General features: G+C 35.9%; 1 protein-coding gene across 8 annotated transcripts in view; it reads right to left on the minus strand.

The window, feature by feature from the left end:
* TENM3 (teneurin transmembrane protein 3) overlaps positions 1-19108 on the minus strand; it is a 586180-nt gene that overhangs the window by 123264 nt on the left and 443808 nt on the right. For all 8 annotated transcript variants that reach the window (XM_033104318.1, XM_033104317.1, XM_033104313.1 and 5 more), the window contains one exon: positions 9164-9286. In XM_033104318.1, the coding sequence (XP_032960209.1) occupies positions 9164-9286 (123 nt within the window). The remainder of the gene's footprint in view (positions 1-9163; positions 9287-19108) is intronic.

Genomic DNA, 19108 nt, shown 5'->3' on the forward strand with positions numbered 1-19108 from the left:
TTTTGCTCTTATAATAAGCGATATTCATACATGAATACATAAACTATTTGAAAAATTCCCCATTTTTCTCATTCAGAGTGGTATTTTCAAGTTTTATAATAATAATTATCAAAATGTTTAACATGTTTATGTAATAATTAGGTTGATTTCAGTCAAATGTGTACAACTAATACTTATAAGCATGATTCAATACAGAAAAAAAAGCTTTTTTTTTAAAACAGGTTTTTAAAAACACTTAAGAATAGTATGGTCACAAGAAATGAAATTTAATTTAAATTTGTATACACATTTTGTTTTAGGGGCACAAGAACAAAATAGTTATAAGATCCACGATCCAGTCTAGCTTTTCTTATGAAATACAACTGTCATTTTTAAGTGTCTATCAAATTTTATTTGCTTGAAATGATTACACTATTTAGAATGAATTTCTTTTGAATTGAAGTCCTAGAACATGTCTTTTCGAAAAGGTAGGTGCAGGCTTGATTTCTCATTATAATCAGTGCTGTAGCTATAAGGACATCACTGCTTTTTCTCTGCTGAAATTCACTGAACCGACCGCTTAGATTAGTATTAATATAATGTTCCTGCTAAAGCCTGTAGTTTGACTGTCAGGGGACTAGAGTTCTATGAAGGGGCTTTGTCTTTTTTAAATCATGCAGTGTTGGTTTTGAAGTCATGGCCCTTCTCTCATTTGGCCAAGTGTGGTCACTCCCATTAGTATTTTCAAATGCTGTGTACTGATTGTAAACACACCTGGCAGTCCATGAGCCATTGACACAGTTTGATAAACTTGTAAATACTTGCACAACCTTTTCCTCTGAAGCTCCTCAGTCCTCTTAGATAAAAGCCTGGACACAGATGTCTTTCATCATGTCCTGAATTCCAGAAAACTTTGGCTTCAGAGGAAATTAAAGGAGGGCTGGTTGTAGTGCTTTCTCCTCCCTCACTGAGATCACTCCATCCTTCTATCCCCAGAGTCTGAACCTGGGAATGATCATAGGAAACACTAAGGTTGTCTGTAGGTTTTACTAAGAGAAAAAGGAGGAAAGATGGAGTAAAAAATAGACAGGGCAACACAGTGCCCCGTGGTTATTCTAAACTCAAAGCTTGTAGGTTAGGAATCAAACCAATTAAAGCCATCACAGTAAGAGTGAGATGTACCATGTCTTCAAACACAATAGGGTATCATCTTGAAGATTTTTTTCAGTGTGTCCTGTTGTGCCTGAATGTGGGAGCCACCAGCCGTCTTTTCACCTACTAACTGTGATGTTTTCTTTTCATCAGTAAGCATGTGTCACAACAGTCTTAGTGTCTTAAAATATAGTTGTCAGAGGCCACATACATAAAGCTATTGTTAGTCGGCTCCTGCTTATTTATGTGATACCCAGTTTATATGAAAACACATTAGTAAAGTGGCATTTTTCAGACAATGCCTTAAAAAAAGTACTCTGCATCCTGAGATATTTTTACAAATAATAGTTTACTAATGCTCGATGTCCTAAGGGCAAAACACCGTATTTGAAATCATACCGATAATTAGTAGGTTTGGTATCTATTTGAACAGTATCTTGTGATGTCAGAAAACCACTGAAAGTTCAAAAACACTAAATGTTTTGCCATATATATCATGCATTTGCTGCCTGCATATGATGTGAGTAAACAAGCCTATAATGACTAAAACGGAAAGGCAGAGAAGAAATCCAACTATAAAAGTCTAACTCAATTGTTGATGGGGTAAATGATAATATCATCTTAAGTCCCACGGAGGTACAAATAATTAAGATGGCAGGAAGCAAGGTTAGGCATTTATAGACAATCAATAGCCCACCCTCCACTTCTATCACCTAACCTTGGATTCATACCCTGACTTTGAGATCTCTGAGAGAACATATCTTTTTATAAACCACCACATGACATAACTTAACATTGTAGATACAGAGGGTTACATCACAAGCTAAATGAAATAAAACATTACCTTGCAAACATAGCTTAATGGACAAAATCAATACTGCACCTAATTAAGGAACTATTATACATTGTAACAACTCAAATACTATAAACAATATTGAATAAAGCTCAATGCTACAGCAACCCTGTTAATCCCATCACTTCAATTCACAGGCAATCTTTTAACTTGCTCAAAATCTAATTCTCTGGGTAGATGAGGGTAAAGGGGTTCAAATATATGGTGATGGAAAGAGAACTGACTCTGGGTGGTGAACACACAATGTGATATATATAGATGACATATTACAGGATTGTACACCTGAAATCTATGTAACACTACTAACAATTGTCACCCCAATAAACTTTAATTAAAAAAAATCTAATTCTCTGAAATTGTCTAGTATTTGATTAAATTGATACATGATGAACAATAATGAAAATTTAAAAGCAATTTGAATTATTTTGTTTAAACAGGATGAACCAAATGTGTATACACACACACACACACACACACACACACACACACACACACATCTTTTCTAAAAGGTAGGTGCTTAAAATATATATATATACACATTTTAAAAAAGGGAAAAACTATTAAAATTGTAATAGTCAATATATACCAATAACAAAAGAGGAATACAAGTAGTGTATACATTTTTTTGGCACCCCCGGTATGTAGACATAGACACACACCTACTTTACTACTCATACAAAAGAGGTTTGTTTTTTTTTTGGATTGGAGAACTCATTTGCCAGAGTTATACTAACCAAAATTTATGGCCTTTCATTTTGTTTTATATTATCCCAAATTGTACTATGCTAAATTTTGGCATGTATCTTATTGGCTCCTTTCAAATAAATCTAGTACTGAAATGTCCTTGGTTGATTTCTGTCTTGCCTAGAAATTCACATGCTCTGGGAACAACTGTGACTGTCTTGTTTTTTTCACTGCTGTGTTCTAAGAACTTAGCTCTGTGCATGGCATGTAATATATGCTCAATAAATAAATGTAGAATGAATGAATACTATGCATTCAAAGGAAGATTAAGGATAAGATTCCTTTCATAAAATCCCAATAACTAAAAATATAAATAACTAATGATAGGGATTCTATTATTGCTTTAGAAGATATTATTGATGCTGATTTAAGTATCTATCATCTTAAGAAATTTGCTACAAAAATACAAGCATATATTCTTGAACTGCAGAAAAAAGAGTGAACGAGTAATTACTGACATGTATCAAATACTTGTCATGTTCGAATCACTGCTTGGCAGCCTACATGCATTATTTGATTTAAATCTCACTATTATCTTATGAAGAAACTGGAGGTTAGAGAAGGCAATTTGCTTAAAGCCATCTAGTGAGTAGCAGAGCTTCAATTCTTAGCCACTGTACTGTACCAACATTTGCTTCGTGTATACTTTATACAAGGCCCTCTGTTAGACCCTTTATATACTTTATGTCATTCAGTCCTACAGTTTTCATTTACTCATTCAACAAATACTTACTGAGAACCTATTATGTGCCAATGATTGCGTTAAAAGCTTGGGACAGAGCAGTGGAAAAATAATGATGTTTGTCTTATACTCTAGCAAAGAAGGTAATTAAATAGTAACAGCGACAATCACCAACATTTGTCAAGCATTTACTATGTACTGTACACCGTTTTAAGTATTTACACTGACTACTCAAGACCACTCTAATGGATGAGATAACTTAGGCACAGAGAAGCTATATTACTTGTCCCAAATAATAAAGGCACTAAAAATCAGAACAAAGATAAGAAACGAGGTGTTTTAGTTAAAGAGCTTGTACACTATCTCCCTGCTATATTGTTTCTACATTATAACACGGGGTGATGAGCACCTAGATTGTGGAGAGCTCCGTAAGTCGTTTAAAGGCATCTGGCCAGAATCTAGGTTACTGAAAGGGGTCAGGCAGGACATTGACACCTCAGATTTATGTTTAAAGAATGGATGAGCAAGACTAGAGACATACATCCCAGATAGAAAAGACCTTCTGTAATCCAGGTGAGAAACGATGGGGTCCAAGAGATAGTTTGGACTTAGAACTGACAGAACTTGGTGACTGACTGAATGTGGGAGTTGCGAGAATAGAGAGTAGGAGTAGTCAGGTGTGACCCCTAAACTTCTGGCCCACGTAACTAGGTGAATGGTGATGCCATTTGCTGATATAGAAAGCCCCGAAAGAGAGGAAAATTGGGAAAGAAAGATGATATGCCAATAGTGTTTTCCAAAGATGGCCACATCCTCCATCTCTCTGAGCCTAATGCAACATGTCCCTGCCATTTCTCCAGTCAATAGAGAAGTTCCATGTTTCTGTCCATGAATCTGGTCTGATCTTAATGACTTTCTTGACCAACAGGATGTGATGGTAGTGACACCCTAGAATGTCCAATATCCGAGAAGCCTTGTCTCTTGGAGTGCTCCCTCTTGAGACACTCCCCTTCAGAACTAGCTGCTATGATCTGAGAAGCATGAACCATATAAAGGCCGTGTTTAGATGTTACCGTCAGCAGCCACAATTGGGTTTCAGCCAACAGGTAGCATCCACTGCCAGCCATGTGAGTGAGCTGCTGTCCAGCTCAGCGGGGTGTTCACACAGCCCCTGCTGGCACCTGATAGCAACTGCATGTGAGACCCACGCAAAAAAACAAGAATTGCCTAGTCCATCTATAGAACCCTGAGAGATAACAGATTGTTCTTTTAAGCTACTGAGTTTTGACATGGCTTGTTATGCAGTAACAGATAACCTAAGTAGTTGATGGGTTCAGTTTGAGACACGTGGAGTTTGAGATGCTTGGAAGACAGCCATGTGGACATGTTCCAGAGCTACTTGGATAGATTTTATGTAGTTGATGTCTGGAGCTCGAGGAGGGAGAGCTAAGCAGCACTTATTGATCTGGGAGCACACAGAATGTAACACAGCACATAGAATGCAAACGAAGCCAGAAGAGGGGATGAGAGAACCCAGCGTGATGATATCCTGAAAAGAGGAGAGTCCTGAGAAACAGCAATGTTTAAGGATCAGGTAGAGGAAGGTGACACTAAATAAAGTGTCGCTGTCAAAACATCAGGAAGAAAGCTCAGGTGAATGTGGTATCACAGAAGCTAAGGGAAAAAGATATTTCAGTGAGGAGGGATAGGCGAACTATCAAAGGCTATCAAGAACTCAAATGTGATAAAGACGACAGGGTATTCATTGATGCCACTGACACAGCAATACCGATAACTCTGGAAGACATCCGTTGTAATGAGTGGTAGGGGCAGAGGTCAGTTATGAGAAAGGAATACTGCAGAAGCCAGCCTGCGCGGCAGGAGTAAGGGGAAGGTAAAGACAGGAAAATAGTGAATACGCATCTTCTGTGCAGAAGCCTGGCGGTCAGGGGAGAAGGAACGGAAGGGTAGAGATGGAATAGGTGGTGGATTCAGGATTTATTTATGTATCTTTTAAAGACGCTGAGAAGCTTCAGCATGTTCAAATGTTGACTGGAAGGTGCCAGCAGAGTGGGGTAATGTTGAAGATATGGGATGGATCAAGAGTACTCATGAAAAGATTAGCCTTGAATGTGATCAGAAAAGTGTGGAAGGGTTAATCCATATATAACTAGGGACTGAGATTTGTTTACAGGAAATTAAGAGAACTCCCTCTGAAGTTTTGTTGTTGTTGTTATTGTTGTTATTGAATAGAATGCAAGGTCATCTGCTGAGAGAGCTGAGAGACTGGAGTTTTGCGTACAGTAGGAAGATTTGAAATAACTGTTGAGAGGTGTGGAAGAGCGTTTGCAAGTGAAATATAGTAGGGTTGCCAGACTGTCGAAGTTGGTGAGCCAAGAGATAGGTTTGATTGTTCACTCTTTACTTGTGAGGAAATTGAGGCTCAAAGAGATTAAGTAACTCGCTCAAGGTTACAAAGTAAATAAAAGCAGGAGCTAGGACTTGAATATAGGCCTGTGTGACTCTTTCCAGTACATTAGGCTAAATGAATTCCTTGGTCCAGGGGAATAATTTTAGTTTCTGGAAAGGGACTGGTGTTGGAGCTAAAGACTTTGTTCTCACCTCTTTAGTTGCCCACGTCCATCGGTTTTGCCTGAGACCCCATACTGCTGACATGTCATCTCTAAACTCTGTAGTCAAAGAGCTCAGGAATCATCATTAAAGATGATTTCTTTTAAACAGTAGATACCATTTAGAAGCTTGGGTTCAGTCTTCACTTAAAAGCAAAGCAGGCAGTTTACTGAACCCTTAGCACCATGATCATTCCCTAGAATTATATTTATAAAAAAGAATAAAATAGGACGGCATGCTAAGAGTTTTGCATTTAGAAGCCATGAAGCAATTTTCTCATTATGCTTAGCACAGTTAATTCTTCTAGTGTGCTTCGTTCAGAATTCTAAGGCTTTCTTGAGGGTTGTCATCTAGAATTTCTAAAGAGATGACGTGATCTGCTTCTCTGGACAGATTATGAACCTGAAGTAGTGGGTGATGGTGCATGGACACTGCAGGTCCATCACGGAGGCGTAAAAGCAGTGTTTTTAAGGTTCTTCTCTTCTTGCAAACAGAGCCCTCTCTTTACCCCTGCAGCCTAGGACTGTACATATTTAAGAGATACATAAAGAATCTTTACTTGGAAAAATGGAAATAAGAATTCCTTACAATTTAAGGTTGTTTTGTTTATGTTTTTTTTTTTTTTGGTGGCTATTTGAGAGATAATAAACAAGACAACAAGTGGCTACTATTGAGGTCACACTGTGGACAAGGTCTGAGCCCAGAGACAGAAATTCCTACAAATCCCCTAGTCTAGTTGGCAGGCTGGAGGATGAGTTCTTCCGCGGTGTACTTACGGTAACTCATCCTGGGGCACGTGCTATCTATTCCTTATGTGGGAGGCCAGGAAAAAGGTACTTTACCCTCACATATCACAGTTGCGCTACTGGCACTCATTAACTGTATGCAGAGCTTTCTATGGTCACGTGGGGGAACTTCAGTCCCTCTTGGAGAAGGGGACTTCCACAGCAGTGTTTTTGAAATGGGGGGCTTCAATCCTTTGTACATTGTGAAATTATCTGCTTGAGTTTCAACTAGCATTTGTATAAATGGGGAATGCAATAAAAAATAGAGTAGAAAATACCAGGGTGCACTTCATAAAATGAGGATTTGTACTATTCTGGAAAACATTTCAGATCTAAGTGTAAATGCATATATGTGGGTTTTGTTGTAGCACGTATTTCTTACTGCAGTAATGGAGAATAGTTTAAAAGTCTATCAGCTCCACTGAGGTTTCTGAACCCATAATTTATATGACTTTCTTCCAACGTCTGGGCTGATACAGTTCTAGACAGTCTATTCCAGGGTTGTCCTAAAATTTTCTGCAGATCTGAACTGCTAAGCAGCTTGACCAAGGTTACAAAGTCAGTAGGTGAAGACAAGCTAGGATTTGCGTATAGGCTTATGTGAGCTAAGGAATACTGCCTGGAGCAGAGGTTATACCTGGCAAAATACCAGGAACCTGCACCCAGCTGTGGGGGTCACTGAATCCACAGCTTTCTCTTTGTCATGCTTTCAAGCACTGTGAAATTTTCATTTTAATCATTAACAAAAGGTCAGGATGTTGTATAATAAATAAAACGTCTACAATAAGCATTTTTCTCTTTACTGTAATTTATTCAGTCTGCAAAAATGTTCCCTACATGTGTGGTCAATAAGTGCTACTGGACCATTTTCAGAGGAACCATCCACTTTAAGAGACAGTCTAAACTTTAATCTATGCAAACCAAAAGTAAATGCTCGTAATTTCTGTGTAGTGACTTCATCTGCTCATATGTGTATTATCACTTATTAAAAAACAATCGTTTAATGTAATTACATTTTATTTAATTGCCATTCCCACCTACAGTTTTAATTAGGAAAGTTTTTCTTTCCCCCCCACGTCTCTTTAATCCATGGTGTAGTGACTACCACTGTTGACTCCAGGTGTGGTGACATGTCATAGTTACCATCTTATAGTTTTGGGGAACATGTAGAATTTTGTATCAAAAGGCCCCATACGGGGTTGGGATGGGGTGTTTGTTATTATTAATACTATGAAAATCTAACGCCTTATAAAATTCCTCAGCCTCCCTAAGAAGGAAAAGAAGTGTCATAAAGCATTGTTGTTAAAGTAAAACCGAAGATGGGAAAGCAAAGAACAAAAAATAGTAAAGGCACTAATCACAGTCAATGGGTACATGTAACACAGCAGCATATATATAAATAAAATCAATATATTATATATAAATATATAATAGCTTCTTTCTAATCTTACAAAAAAACTAGCCACATGAGGATAAGCATAATTGATACCAAAGAAGAATACATAGACACTAGATAAGAAAACATGAAAAACAAAACGTAGGGAAACACTTAAAGGCAAACGATATATTTATCATGTGACAGAAAAAGGTGTTTTGATCTGTTTGCTTTGAGATATAAAGTATTAGGATATTTTGCAAAAATTCAGAGGATGCCAAATACCAAGACATATACACGCACACAAACATACCAAATAATAGACAGGAATATATAATATAAATATACATACACATCAATACATTTTCCTAGGTGTTTATGCCGAAAAAATGAAATACAGTATTCTAGGTGTTTATGTTAGAAAAATGAAATACATCTTAAATTCCATTTTTAATTCAGAGCCAATTGATTTGAAATTCTGTTAGTTCGAAGTGCAAACTTTTGTAGGTTTAGAGAAAAGCAGAGGAAAGGTCAATAAGTTATAACCCTTTAGTGTGTTTTGTATTTTAAAGCTTCTATAACAAAATTAATATAGTATTCCAACTCCACATACGAGTCGAGTGAAGCAAGCTTAATATACCCAAGGTAATATAAGAGATGATACACTGAATTATAATCTATTTACAGACTAACAAGAAAACAAAATACACACTTGCAGGAGGAAAAGGAGGAAAGGCCTAGTCATCAAATCAGAAGGCAGAATATAGTATTATCCCTATAATAAAAATGTAAATTTTCAATCTTTCAAGTAAACAAATAAAAACTATGCATTAAAAAATGACATCTGTGATTTCAAAACCTTTTCTTGCTCCCATATGAAACTGGATGTAACATGGGTAAAAATAAATTTATGGAAAGAGATGTCAAAAGAAAAACACAGGACACATAATTCTTCCTCTTACCATTGTCGCCAGAAGGTAATGACACAGTGTTTGTTGGCATGGTATCAGAATTCACTTTTCCATTTTCAAACGTGTCATTTTCAGTCTGCTGTAACTGCCAGTTGAGGCCAAAAAGATGCATTGCTGGGGGTAAAGAATACAAGTTGTTTAAAGGTCTGCTGCTTTTAGCTACAAAGCAAATGGTAAACACATCTATAACAAGAGTCATACGTAAAGCTGAAATGTCCATGTTCTGAAACACCAACGATAAGTGTAGAATAAAAACTAGAAAACAAACCGTTCCTTACACAAATACAATCGAGGTAGCATCTCAATGCAATAAAGAAGTCACTTTAATAATGATTTGATAGTATTCAGTTAATCGGTACCAGGAAACTCTTAGGAATGAATCATTATTTGCTCTGCTTTGTCTGAGTTCCACTCTTCATCATTTAACAAGTGGCACAATTCTCTATAGTGGAACTTGCCAAACTTACTTGACCACGGGCCACTCGTACATGTGTACTACTTTGTTGTGACACCTATAGGTCCTCAAGAGACATGATGCTATTCATTGGATTAAGGTCAAAAGTAAAGATTGGTTTCACAGATGAACTTGTTGGCATAGGAAACAATCAGAATGGATTCAGATGCACAAAATATAATACTGTTTGACTATTCTAAATTTAGGATGTATTGTTCTGATTTTATACATACAATTCAGCGATGGCACAGATCAAGCAACACTCGTGTCAGATAATTTCATGTATAGTTTCTGATATGGGTATGATAATCTTATAAATTTATAAAAGCTTTGTAAATATGTTTACTAATTTTCTGTATTTAAAATATTTAGAAAATAGATAATTAGAAGACTACATAGTCATAAATTTATATATGTAATATAATTTTACATTTTTATATATTATTTTCCTTAATTAATGTAAAGTATTTGGAAGAATAATCAGTCATATTATCCATTACCACTTACTAAACATTCATCTGTGTTCCACAGAACATAGTTTAGGAATTATCATAAGGAAGGATAAATAGGGAAACCTAGTGATGGTCCTATAACCTATCACAAAAGATAATTTTTTTTTAAACATTATTTGACATTCTTTACTCACTATACATATTGGAATTTACCTGAGAGGTGGAGAAAGACATGCATGTTTAAAAAGCATCGTTAGAAACAGTGTGATCAGTACCCCTGTCAAAAAGCCTTTATTATATATTCAATATATGTAGTAACAAAATTAACTTGGCCCAGTGTATCGAGCAGGAGCTTTAGATGTAGTTCGATTTTGGCTCAGTCCTCGAACGAGGGTTTAACCTTGGACAAATGATGTAATATTGTTAAACATTAGGTTTACTTAAAAAATGAGTCTGGTTAAACCTACCTTATTTAACGGATAGCAACTTTCTAGGCAGTATACATGAAGGAGAGCTGGCACAGAACAGGACAGTTTTTAGTATGTAGGTATTTTATGTGTTCTGTATTCCAGATTACTGAACTATTTGAAGTCACCTGACCAGACCATGGCACCTCTCAGTAAATAGTGTCTCTGTCTGTAATGCTCTCCACTCACTGTAAAATACCCATTCCTCACTCAGATGGTAGGTGTCGACTTCTGGGGGAAGCCTTCCCTGACTGAATTAGGCATCTCTGCCAAGACTTTAGTTCATTTTTGTATCTCATTTACCTTACTAAGTGCCTGATACCTACTGTAGTAGGTCTTGATAAGTATCTACCAAACAAATGAATTCTATTTTCTGAAATTTTAAAAATCTAAGAAAACACTGTTGTGGATAATAATACAGTTCTTTAAAGGAAAAGTTAGTAGGTAGAAAACAAATACATACATGGCTAGGAACAGTGTTATATTACGAATATTTAATTAATTGCCTTAGTGTAATGCTATATGAAAAGTAGTTGAGTGAAAGTCCACTAGTACTATATATAATATATATTGATTGATTTTATATATTGATATAGTACTATATATATATATTTTTTTTCTTTTTTCTTTTTTCTTTTTAAGATTCAACATTTTGGGGACCTTCTATTATCAGTCTCACATTTTTTTGTTAAAAATACCTTACGTAAAGTCATGCTATAGTAAGAAACATACAAAAATACAGATACAAACACAGCTTCATCTACCCTGTATATTTGTAACTAATGTTTATACTCATACTCCCTGCTTGAATTATAGTCTGCCAGTAATTCCATTTAAACTCTGATTTTTCAAGGATTAAGATATAGGTTATGGAATTCTTGAATTTATAAATCATCAACTTGTATAACTTCATATGTCATTTTGCATTAAATTATGTCATGTTTTGAGTGGCAAAATGTCAAGAACTTTCTAAACATTTATCACTTCATACATTTTTCAAGCTTCAGATATTTCAGCAATTTTTGAATAAAATGGAAGCTACTTCTGCATACAGGAAAAGGTCTGACAGACATACTTGGGCATAGCAATGATAAATATTTCCAAAGGGTAAAAGTTCCTACACAGAATAATGTGTCATCATTGTGAGCTTTTATGTAACATAAAAAGTCTTCTTGAATCATAGATTTGCTCATTTTATTGGTTTTAATAGACTTTGAAGAGGAGAGAAAATCCATGGGATCACAGAGATGTCAAATGTTAGAAAGTAGCATAGTGTTTTGAAAGCTATTTTATTTTTTGCCAGATGAACAACGTCTCTAATATATGTTTTTACTACAGAAAATCTCAATAATATGGGATTTTGGTTCTATAATACTTAAGACATCATGTAACGAGAACCACACCCAGTAATATATCTTTTTAACACTGCATTAAAAATAGAGACCAACAAGTCGTTTGGTCTCAGAATATCATGTACTTTAAAAATATTGCTATTCGGTATTTAGTGAAGCTCTTGACCCTCATGTATAACTTAAGATATTTATGCAAATACAGGGTGTTAGTAAGATTGACTCCATAGTGAGAGAGAGAAAGGGCAGGGGTGGGGGAGAGAGAGAGAGAGAGAGAGAGAGAGAGAGAGAGAGGCAGCAACCAAATAAAAGTCAAAATGCTACAGAAACTTCTGAGCACTGGTGTAATAAAAGTACGTGTGATGTCTTGGCAGACAAACAAAGGAAAAATCAGCGAAATAAAATACTGCTGTAAATAAAGAAGGATGAGCCCAATTCTTCAGTGCTTGAGCTGGAAAGCAGATTTGAACCCATGGGAAGGCATGTGCTGCCACTCTACATGAATGGTACAATGATCCTTGGCTTTACACATGACTGAATAGAGGAGGTGGGAAAAGTGTCCAGAAGTGGTTGGGAGCTCTGTGCTCTTCTGAGTCCCTTAGCCCTCTGGGTGGATAGCTTACGTGAGGAGGTACAGGCTGGCAGAAATACCAGGCATTCTCTCAGCCAGTGTTCTCTGTGCCGGTGGTAGAACATTGTGATGCAATGTTTTTAAAAAATAATAACACATTCACTGAACACTTACTCTGGGTCAAGTGTTGTGCTAGTGCATCACCTGTATTATCTCATTGAATCTTCACAAAGACTCCACTGAATAGTTGCTATTACTTTCTTTTTTACATTTTAAAACTGAGAAAACTGAGGTTTTTTGAGAGTTTAAGGTTCCAAGCAAGTAAGCAGTGGACCTGACCTTAAATCCAGATCTAATAACAAAGGACATACCACGACACTCCTCTCTGTTTTACCAGAGGGCTATGGAGTGTGAAAATCCATACAGAAGGAAGTGAAATGGAACTTCTGCGAGGGCCATGGGCTACAGAGAATGCTTCTCTACCAAATATAGAAACTGAAGGCAGAGACAGCATTTGGGGGTGGAGTGTGGGCAAAGATATTAATAGGCAACGTTTGTGTATTCCAGGCACTGTCCTTCCACACAAGTACTTTCCCACTATACTTACACTGTCTTCGAAGATTTTTTTACAGTAATATGATGGTGATGAAATTCAGAACAGGCTATTTTGGTTAACTCCAAGAGTCTTAAAAATAACAATTTAAAAATTACATAAACACTATACTTGTGTATTTTAAAGAAACAGAAACAGTATTCATGTAGATTTAACCTTTACAAATTGTTTATGATATAGTGTTTCCTAGTTTTATATTGTTATTGCCACATATTTCTAGGTTATTTTAATGTGGGGAGGCTGGATTCATATTCAAAATGTTATCCAAGGAAAAATGGAATTTATGAATGACAGTGATAATATGTCTGTTCAGTGTGTTTTTCACATTTTAAAATATCTTGATGTCTATTATCTTCTACTAACGTAGTATGGGACGAGGAGTATTATCCCTGGTGTATGAGACAGAGGCAGAGGGAGATGGTGAGTTACCCAATATCTTTTAAAAAGTTACAATATGAAGAAGACTCATGGTACCAGATCTCCTAACCCGGTTTCAGGATTCCTTTTCCTACACTGTGCTATTCTTCTACCTACCTGGATTGCTATGAATTAAAATGAAGCATTCATATTAAAGACATTTAACAATTTTTACCAGAAATTGTTAATTGATCTCTTTTTTGACAGTAGCAAATATAATCACAAGTTTGTCCATTTGTGAAAATTGGCTTCTAAATACAAGATGTATACCAAATATAAATGGTTGTATTTTGCGAGATCATTCATAAGTTTTTTGTTTGGAATTGAAACGATTTTCTCCATGTTAGAAATCTTAGAAACAGTGGTTAAGTCCCCAGTTGGCTACAAAAGTCTGTCTATCCAGTAGAAATATGTATACACATAGCATCCAAAGGCATGAACAAGAATTTTCACAGAAGCATTATTTGTAATAGCCCCTAACTGGAAACAATCCAGATGTCTGCCAGCAGTAAAGTGGATAAACAAATTAGAGTGCAGTCCTACAATGGACTTCTATAAATCGCATAAACATGATATTGAGCAAGAGAACCCCATCACAAAAAACGTGAAGACTGTGTCAGTCTGTGTGTGTAAAGTTCAAAAGCAGTTAATATCAACTGGTAGGAACAAATATAATCAGAGTGATTATCTTTAGGGAGGAGGGGGCAGGTTAATAACTGACAAGAGTCCATAGGGGGCTTCCAGAATGATTAGTCATATTCTATTTTTCTATCTGGGAGGTGGTTCCACTGAAGTGTTCACTTATGATCTGTATAATTTTTAAATGTATATTATACTTACATTAAAAATTCTATTTAACTGTAGTACGTATAGCATAGCTAAAAAATGTATGTTTTCACCTTCTCTAAACCCTCCCTGTAGGTGCTTTTCTCTTGAAGACTCACAGGTATTACTTCCCATAAGGTTGCAGGTGAGGCAGTTATGACAGCCTATGTTACAGCCCCCTGCAATCACAACAATAAATGCATATAAAGACATAGTGCAGAGGGATGGTAACTGACTCCATCAGGTAGGAGGAAAAGAGAAGAGTGAGAAGTTTCTTCAGTGCAAATCTCCGGTGTTAGAAGGAAAGCCACATGGCTTTCCCAAAATGATCTGTAGTTTAAAAACTATGACTTGTCTTGGTGAGGATGTGGAGAAATTGGAACACTTGTGCATTATTGGCGAGACTGTAAAATGGTGCAACTGCTATGGAAAACAGTAAGGCAGTTTCTCAAGAAATTAAAACTAGAAACTACCATTTGATCCGGAATCCCATATCTGGGTATATATATATTCAAAAGAATGGAAAGCAGGGTTTCAAAGAAATACTTGCACTCCCATGTTCATAGCAGCACTGTTCACAATAGTCAAGAGGTGGAAGCAACCTAAATGTCCACTGACAGAAGAATGGATAAAAAAAATTGTGGTATTAATATATCCAATGGAATATGTACATTAGTGCCTATATATCCATGGGGGATATGCTCCAAGAACCCCAGTAGATGCATGAAACCTAGGATAGCACTGAACCTTATATATATTGTTTTTTTTCTTATACATTCACACATACCTATGGTAAAGTTTAATTTATAAATTAAGCCCAGTAAGAGATTAACAACAACAACTGATAATAAAACAGAACACTTATAATAATATACTGTAATAAAAGTTATGTGAATGTGGTCTCTCTCACAATCTTACTGTACTGTACTCACCCTTCTTTACAATTTTTTTTCTTCCACATACTTTCACAGATGGAAGATTCATTCTGACCGCAGATCTTAGCAAACCCAGCGTATGATTTTTTTCTTTCTTTCCTTATTAAGTAGAGAACTTGCGCTCTTTCACCATAAGGAAGCACTTTATGGCTTCACTTTGGCATATCCAAATTGCCAGCATCACTTCTCTTTATGTTTTGGGGCCATTACTAAGTAAAATAATGGTTACTTGAACAAAATCACTGCAATCCTGAGAAAATTGATCTGATCAATGAGATGGCTACTCTGTTTACTAACCGGCAGGGAACATCGACAGCATGGAGACACTGGCCAGAGGGATGACTCATGCTCCGGATGGGATGGAGCAGGATGCCGCAAGATTGCATCACACTGCTCAGAATGGCGCACAATTTAAAACTTAGGAACTTTTTATTTCTGGAATTTCTCCATTTAATATTTTCAGACTGCAGTTGACCGTGGGTAACTGAAACCTCAGAAAGTGAAACCGTGGATAAGGCAGTACTACAGCATAATTCCTCCCTTTTTCTCTGGGCAGAAGAACAACGATTTCCAGCTGTGATATCTGACATTTGCCATCTACAAAATTAATAAGCGTACTTTTTATACCACCACCTAAGTCAGTGATAAAAAATTATAATGATAACAGTAGGAGAGACTCACATGAATGTTAAGCCATCAATTACGATTGCAACGTATGTTACTAATAGTTCAATGGTCTACTCTAGACTACATCTTCTTAAGTTGCTTGTGGTAGTCTTAGATTTTAACCAATTTTAATATGCTTAAAATTAAAATATTTCCTATATGCTTCAAAAGCCTTTATTCTATAATCTCTTAAATCTTTTTTCTGTAGGCTTTCCCAGTAAATGTTAAGAAACAAACATCATTAATTGAAATAATTTTGAGACAATATACTAGCAAAGATTCATCATGTGAAATTTCATGAAGAAATTTTCTTTCAGGCTCAAAGACCATTTGAGTGAGAGAAAATTACAGCACACATTCCTCTTATTTTTTATGGTTGATGGAGATGAAAAGAATGCATCGTATTATAGTTATTTCACCTCTTCCCCATAGAAAAAAAGGGCATGCCATTGTTTTTAACCAATATAGGTTGGTTTGATACTTAAAAGCCAGCATGTGGAACACTTGAAACCAAAATGTGTAATTAAAGAAAATGATATACCACCAAGTAGCTAAATTCAGTGCCATTTTTAGTTCCATGTTGAGAGAAAAGGTGCCAAAATTTGATCTTGTCTCTGGGGACCATGCCATTGAAGTTGTTATCACAGCTACTATTATTTTTACTGGCATGCCTTGTGTTCTCAGATACTGCCAAATATGGATGGGAAGGAGGGGTGGTGACAGCTGGTGACATGGTCCAGCAGTCTGCCAGAACCTTGGAGCAAATTACAGGGGATGTTGTGAAGTGAACACAGAAGAAAGCCCCCTTGCCATCAGAAACCCAAATGTAGCTTCTGCCACCAGAACCCTGAAGAGTACACTCTCAGGTTTTGGCACTTGAGTAGAGTTCTTAGCATGCCTGCCATTATTGGCTAAATGCTGTTTAATATTACAAAATCAAGCAAACGTTCTCACAAAGATAGAAAAGAAACAACATACAAGGTAATATGAGAACCAGAATCTGGTAAGAAAAACTGACCTAAAAAAAATCTCAATCTGAAAATGTCGGCAATTCAGTTTTGTTTAGCCTCCAAAATCTTGGAAGTTCATCTAAGCAAGCGTAAGTCTAAAGTTTCTCTTTCTTATAATTCACCTCACATCCACGATGGTACACTTTCCCCAAAATAATCTTGGAGAAAGATTCATGAAGAACATGTTATCAGATGCTGCAAGAAAAGAAAATCAGAACCTGACCTTTTATAGTTAAGAGCACAAATTTTAACACAGATTATTGGTGGCGTCTTGAGGAGCCTTTTGTTTATATTACAAGAGACCTGGATCCCAGTCTCAATTCTGGCTCTAAGTAGCTGTGGAACCTTGGCAAGTCACCGGGACTCTCTGAGGCTAATATTTCTCATTTACATAAAAATGTGAAGCGTTTGCACGAGATGGTCTCTAATGTCTCTTCCAGATTTATATTCTAGGATATGTCAATGGATTTAAAAAATATAAATGTTTAGGCTAAATCATTGAGCAGAGGAAAAAACATCCAGCATCAATAAGGCATCAACATATTAGAATATCAATGTTGTTGTTCCTTTGCTTTTATTTTAAAATAAAATATAATTACATGAGGTCAACCTATCATTGTATGCATATGACACCTTGGGTATCTTGGGTTTTGAAAGCAAAATTTCTTCATTTTATGTTTTAGTTTCAGGAATACATAAATATATATAATGCACATGTACAGTGATGAGATTTTACAGAAAAAATAAGAAAAATACTTTTCCATGTAGGGCAATGATTCAATGATTTGATTTGATATATGCATCTAGATGCAACGAAGTTTTCCATGTGAAATGAAAGCATCTCATGTAAAGATTGCAGTTTGTAGCTTGGACCCCTACTAGTCTAAAGTGTCATTAGGAATACATAGTTTTCCATAAATTAGGTTTTGTTTTGGATTTCCTGCTGTGTTCACATACATGTTGACATTATGTGTTAGGCAATATTCTATTCCACTATTATTTGTTATTATTTTAAGGCTAACATATCAACAGACCAGACCTTGGTGACCCAAATACGGTTATTTAAAAATCAATATTTCTTTTGAAAGCTTTCATATTAACATGTACTCAAGCTGTCATTAAGAAAAAGGGAATTATTCCAACTAAAAGAGACTTCCGTATTCAAAGGAACTAACACTTGATGTAGCAAGTTCCTCTGAGTATTATAACACACTGAAATCATTAAGGTTTATGAACTATGGTATTTTTTGCCGGGGGGAGGGAGCAAGAAAGTAAGAAACGGTTGCGAATACTTTATATTTCTATGCTGTGTATTTTTCCTTTCTATCCTTTTAGCATTTTGTCTTTAATGGGAAAGTAGAATCAGATTGGCTATCACAATGTCTTCATGAACTAAATAGTGATTTATCTGTGTACCTTTGTTTCTGCTAGAATATTTGACTCATATTCTTTTTATAAATGATATTAAACACTATACTTTTAAATTTAATTGCATTTTTTCTTCCTTAACTATGTGGATTCAGTATAATATGTTTAAAACTGCTGCTTAGGAAATAGTAATTCCAGCTGCCCACTGACAGCCAGTGCTGCAGCCGACAGAGACTTATGAAAATCAAGCTGTTATTTGTCACCGAGAGAATTAAGTCAGGATTTCTAAAACAGACTGTTTTCCTAATGTGTCATTAGTTTTCTATTGTTTCCAGGTTCTGTTCTCTGAATGAAAGAAGCATTCATTCTCCAATCTCATGTAAAGAACAAAGTGTTCACCATCATGATTAGCTGCCCAAAGGGGCCAATCATTATCAATAAGCTGGAGAATCTTTGAGGTAACAGTTGTCAACATTAAAGAATATGGTAAGAGGACGTTTGTCAAAAACATTCAAAATGCAAAGTCAAATAATTTACATGATTTATAGACTATTCCCTGCTTGTCAAAATACTGAGTTTGTTGTTATCATGAAATGTATGTAACAGAGGATTCATTAGTGACAGTTATTAGCAGGCTTTGCTATTGAAACGCTATGAATGTACTCATTATTCAAAGGCGTGTTGTACTGACTAAGTTTTCATCTGGATTCCTCTCTTCTGTAACAGCTTTAAGAGCTACGTCCTACGTTCATGTAACAAATGTGTATGTATGTTAATAAGCTATTTAAGCATAAAATTTTTTCCTGGCT

The sequence above is a fragment of the Rhinolophus ferrumequinum genome, chromosome 4, assembly GCF_004115265.2.
Source record: "Rhinolophus ferrumequinum isolate MPI-CBG mRhiFer1 chromosome 4, mRhiFer1_v1.p, whole genome shotgun sequence".
NCBI classification, from domain to species: Eukaryota; Metazoa; Chordata; class Mammalia; order Chiroptera; family Rhinolophidae; genus Rhinolophus; species Rhinolophus ferrumequinum.